General features: G+C 32.6%; 1 protein-coding gene across 1 annotated transcript; it reads right to left on the bottom strand.

Annotated features, from left to right (window-relative positions):
• Positions 1-975: 975 nt before the first annotated feature.
• Positions 976-3720, bottom strand: Chro.70209 (hypothetical protein). The annotated part of the gene is made up of 1 exon (XM_660609.1): positions 976-3720. One exon carries the CDS (start codon positions 3718-3720, stop codon positions 976-978), a length of 2745 nt encoding a protein of 914 aa, XP_665701.1.
• Between the last annotated feature and the right edge of the window lie 1701 nt (positions 3721-5421).

Genomic DNA, 5421 nt, shown 5'->3' with positions numbered 1-5421 from the left:
TTGATGAGTCAGATCCTGAAAATATCCCATATTTTATAGTAGATTTCATGTGTAAGAATTATGGAGAACACCTTTTGGGGTTTTCAAGAATTTGGAATGCTGGTAAGTAATTTGTAAGTTGCATGCAATAAAAAAAATTGATACCGGTGTTTGCATGCAACTAATTATCTTTTTTTTTTTTTTAAACTATTTAAATTAAATTTAATTAAAAATAAATTCAAAACCTTTTTTAGAATATGAATTTGAGCAGGAAAGATTTGCAGTAATAGATTTCTTTAGATCACAATTTATTAACTCTAAAATTACAGGTGACTTTATTGGTGCAGGATTTGATACGGTAAGTTTTTCAAAAAATTAGAGGAAGAAATATTTCTCCCTCAAATTATTTATTTTTGATCGTTTTAACAATTTAAACTGAATTGAATTTGTAGCTTGAAGCCCTTTGTACAATAACACCAAAGGATATTGACGAAATTGAAAAGTTTTCAAATAAAACTTGGCTTCCAGGCCACAAAATTAGACTTCAGCAAATCTTTTCAGATATCTCTACTCGAGTTCAGCAATGGAGAGATGAGAGGGAGCAGATGTTACAAAAGCCTTGCCAACACTTGGGATCTAATAAATTAGTGGTAAGTTTAGAGGAAAGGTAGATAGAAAGAATAAAAGATTACTAACTTAAAACCTGGAAAATAGAGTATGATTAATAGCAACAATAATGTCACAGAGTTACCAGTATTTCCCCATGAAACAATTAATTGATTAGATTTAAAGCTAGGAACATAGATAATCATGAATGATTGAATATGATATTTTGATTTTGCGATGATTTGCTTGAACAATAATAAATAATTTTCTATATGATTTGCCTAACTAAATACAGGCAAGATGGAAATTGAAACATTTAAGTGTAAAAATAGACAAAAATAACTAAATAGATTAAGGTTAATAGTTTTTCTATGTTAATTTCCTAATTAGTCAATCTGTAGAGTGATTTTCAACTGTAAATTTAGAGATACCTAGGGTTACAGAAGGATTTGAGACTCCAAAGTTAGAGATTTCTGAAATAATGGACCAGAATAGGTTTCTAAAGGTAGAGGGAATCCATGCAAGTTCAATTAAAATGTCAATGAATGGAGAAAGGATTCCTATTGCAATTTCTCTAGAAGATTTGCAGTGTAATTTCTGTAAGTTGGGATCCTTCTGAGAATTTTTCCAGGACATTAATTCTGATGATATGTAAATAATATACTGAGAAAGCATTAAACAAGAAACTGGTATTTTTTCCAATTTATTTTTAGCAAATTCATCTAATTCTGATTTAAGTAGCTCAAAAACAGGACCAATGATTTCTCTTCCCCAAAGAATCAAGATTTGATCTTTAACAAACGAATCATTACTATCGCTTATATTTAAGATTTCTTGGTTAATAGCTTGGTTGCTAGACTGGTTTTCAATTAGGGATTGAGTAAATTGGGTATGGTGATGAAGATAGTGGTAATTTAGATTAGAAAATGATTGGAAGATTCTCCCAAAGGAAACATGTTCTGAAATAGTTACTAAAGTTGCTAGGGAAATTGGTAGAACCAATTCCTCAAACGAATATTTTATAGATTTGATATTTGAAGAAAATAAACCCGATTTAAAGTTCTCTTCATCCTTAAGGAATGAGTAAAATCCGATACATGTTGATGATAGCTTTAAAATTGTCTGAAAAAAAGAATTTAAGAGCTTTTGATTGCATTTAACCTTGCTTTGAGCTTGTCCTGAAGTAATGTTTAAAATCACATTACACCCAAATTCTAGAATATCTGATATAAATTTTATTCCTTCTTTATTATAAATTAAGCAGGGAAGAAGGCAAGAGTTTTTCCTCACTTCTCTCATACAATTTGTCAATGATGGGATTGAAAACTGAGAACATGTTCTACAGGATTTGAAAATCTCCATTATAAAGCTGTTCACAAGGTTCAATACCTCATCAAATTTTTCATCAAAAACAACGGGAATGAGATGGTTAAGAGAATTTATTGTTGAAGAAAGGATAGCCCAGGAATATCTTGTTTCAGAATTCAAATATTCTAAAACTTGGTCAAGTAAATCAGGATCATTATGTTTCATAGTTTTGGTTCTCTTTCTGAGCTCATTCTTGAAGCTTATCTCATTCATTGAATCTGGATCAATTTCCTTAGTCAGGCTAAAATCATCATAATTATAACTATTTTCTTTACTATCTGATTCGTATTGTATTTGAGAACTTGTGTTAAACTTAATAATAACTTTCTCTGAGTGAGGATTTGCCTTTTGACGATAATTCGAGGATACTAAGACTAAGGGAAGAACTTCATTATGGAATTTTCTCTCATATGAAAATATTATTCCAGAACTTGTTCTGAAAACCGTAAGTAATGCAGTTAAAAGGGCCTTTAAGTGGACTATATTCAACTCTTTATTCTGAATAGAGTTCTCTGTATAAAAGTTGTTAATTTGTTCAAGAGCTTTAACAGCTTCAGGAATCCTCAAGTAACAGGTTTTTAGCGTATTCGAATGAGATAAAGATTCAGGAACTGACTGATTAGGATAATCGTTCATCTTTGAAAGATTTCCGTTCTGGTTTAATGCTTCTTGATCATTTTCAGGTTGGTTACCGAGATAATTTGAGATTCTAAGAAAGTTTTTGCCAATGTTAGAACAGCTACTGACTTCGTAAATGAACTCCAGGTTTTCCTTGTTATTAAGAATTAGTGAAATTAAATTAGAAGAAGAGGCCAAAAGATGCTTCTGGATTAAAGCAATATCCAATAGACAAATTCTCTTTTCAATCATTAATTTCAGTTTATTAATGTCGAGGGGATTCTCTCTCTGAAGTTTCTCCTTTCTAAGTATTTGAGAGTCAATTGAAAAGGTACAAACGGTCATTATTTCAGAGAATTCATTTAAAATTGAAGGAAAACTGCTTAGGTTTAGTCTTTTATTAGCTGCAATGGCCATTAGATTGTTAATAATCTGAATTTTGTCTTCCATTTTTGAATCTGGATTTCTAAAGTGTGCCATCAAATACCATAAATCATCTGTAATAGGATACTTTGGAGAATAAGGCTCTTCAATATCGTAAATTGTGAGGTTTTTGGGAGATATTGGTTTGTTATGAAGACAATTACTTTCGCAAGGAACCAAATATAAAGCGTCAGCAGAGTCAATCACTTGTGAAGGATCTGAAACTACCTGATTCTTCTCCATCCTTGAGTTCTCCATCTGTTCATTAGATCTTCCTCCTCTAGTTCTGGATAGGGAAGCTGCAGCAGAACGAGTTAAAGGTGCTTCTTCATTTGTACTAGAAGTAGAAGTTTGGGTATAGTAAGACAAAGCAAGGCTGGGATTTGGAACTAGGTCTGGATTATTAGCAGTAAATTCAGCTGCCATTGCAAGCTTTATACTATCGTCCAACGCCTTTTCGTACTCCCTTAACCAGTTCAAATAATAATTCTTAATCCCAAACCCAACCTCCTGTTGCTTCCCTTCTGGAATATCAATTCCCATCGGTTTTCCAAAAACAAACCATCTGGAATTCTTATTCACTCTAGAATACCCACCCCTTGCAACTATCATCAAAAACATTCTATATGGATCTAAAGTGTGGCCTGATACTTTTTGGGGCCTAAATGCTCGACCCTGACTTTCATGGAAGGCTCTTAAGCCATCCATAAAAGTTGTACGGTCCATATTCCAAAATATTAACTATATATAGCAATTTAATCTTCCTTAGGAATAAAGTGGGGAGGAAACTGAACAAATTCCTCTGGCTTTTAATTTCTAAGCTGCGATTTCAAAAGCTACATGCGGATAATAGGAGGAATAAAAGTAAGCCTCCTACCACTCCTAATATTGGATGTTGGACTTTTTAATTTCCAAGTTCAGATCCCTTTTCAAATATGGTCTTTTATACCTTATCCTTTTTTTTCCTCATTCATCGGTTTCTTGCCCTATGTTCGCTAAACCCTATTTTCCCGCCTGATGTGGATTATATTAGCAAAAATACTTGTCGTAATTGACAGAATAATGGATGATCTTGAGAAAGCGATAAAAACATTAAATTCTCCGGGATCTACTCCATCCGAGAAATTGAGGAGTTTGGAAGTATGTGAATTAGTAGTAGGATCGTCTGAAGGCTGGAAGATATGTCTGAAACACTTTACTACAGGAACTGATGATGATGTTAGATTTTGGAGTCTTGGAAGTTTGATTAAGATGATAGGGACTTTTCCTGGTGAGGAGAGCAAGACGGTTTCCTGTAAGCTAATGATTGATAGCAAGAAAGTGATCAGGGAGGCATTATCAGACTATCTACGTGATCCAGTTCGTATGGGTAACACTCAAAGTTATTTAAAAAACAAAATTTCCGAGTTATATGTGACTATGATATATGCTGATTATCCGGAGAACTGGCCATCTGCATTTTTAGACATAGTTTCTTTGGTTACAGCGCATGATTGGATGCCAGACATGTTTATAAGGATATTATGTACCTTTGATAAAATGATTGTCAGTAATATTGGGTTGCAATCTGCTGAAGATATCTCAATAAGACGTAAGATTAAAGATATTATGAGAGTAAATGGCGATTTAAATCATATTGTTCAAGCCTGGATTTTTGTGGTTTCCAAACACAAGAGTCAGTCTCTTACTAAAGACAGAATTCAACTACTTTCTTCTTCTATGAAGATGATGGAATCTTTCATTGATTGGATTGATATAAGTTATGCTGTGAATAATGAGGTTCTTTCTATTATCCTCAACTTCCTGAATCCCATTGATTCTCCTGTTGTTGTTGAAACTTTGAACTTTTTATCTGCAATTCTTTTAAAGGGAATGCCTTCTAAAGTCAAAATTCAACTCTTCAAGGATTTAAATATCTCATATTTGGTTGAAAATCAGATTACCCTCAATATAAAGGATATTACTCCAGAGTATTTTCAGTCTCAAATTCTAGGGAAGTGGCCCATTTTAGAGAATCCAGAAACCATTATGTCTATAGAACAAGGCCCTTTTGGAGATATTTTTAAAGACTTTTGTTTATTTCTTTTGTCATTCAGGGCTAATTTTGTTCTTAAAATTATAAATGAGCTCTTCTTAGCCATAAAAAACCTATTCTTAGAACAAGAGTCTAAAAAGGCAGAGGAAAGTGATCTGGCTGCTTTTAAAACAGGAATGGAGATTCTTGAGACTTTGCTTCCATCTTTAAATATTATACTTTCAATCGAGAGCTCAGAGTTTAAACAAATTAAACAAGAAACATGTAAGTTCTTAACTCATTTTTCATTGGTACTCTCGTCAAATGATTCTTATTTATCAAGACTTTCACAAGATCTAAATAATAATACATCTTTCTTTTCAAATTTCGTATCAGGAGTCTTATTCGCTCTA

Source organism: Cryptosporidium hominis (assembly GCF_000006425.1).
Source record: "Cryptosporidium hominis TU502 chromosome 7 CHRO017058, whole genome shotgun sequence".
Classification (NCBI taxonomy): Eukaryota; Apicomplexa; class Conoidasida; order Eucoccidiorida; family Cryptosporidiidae; genus Cryptosporidium; species Cryptosporidium hominis.
Note: the sequence above shows the minus strand (reverse complement) of the source record. Positions and strands in the feature narration are given on the sequence as shown.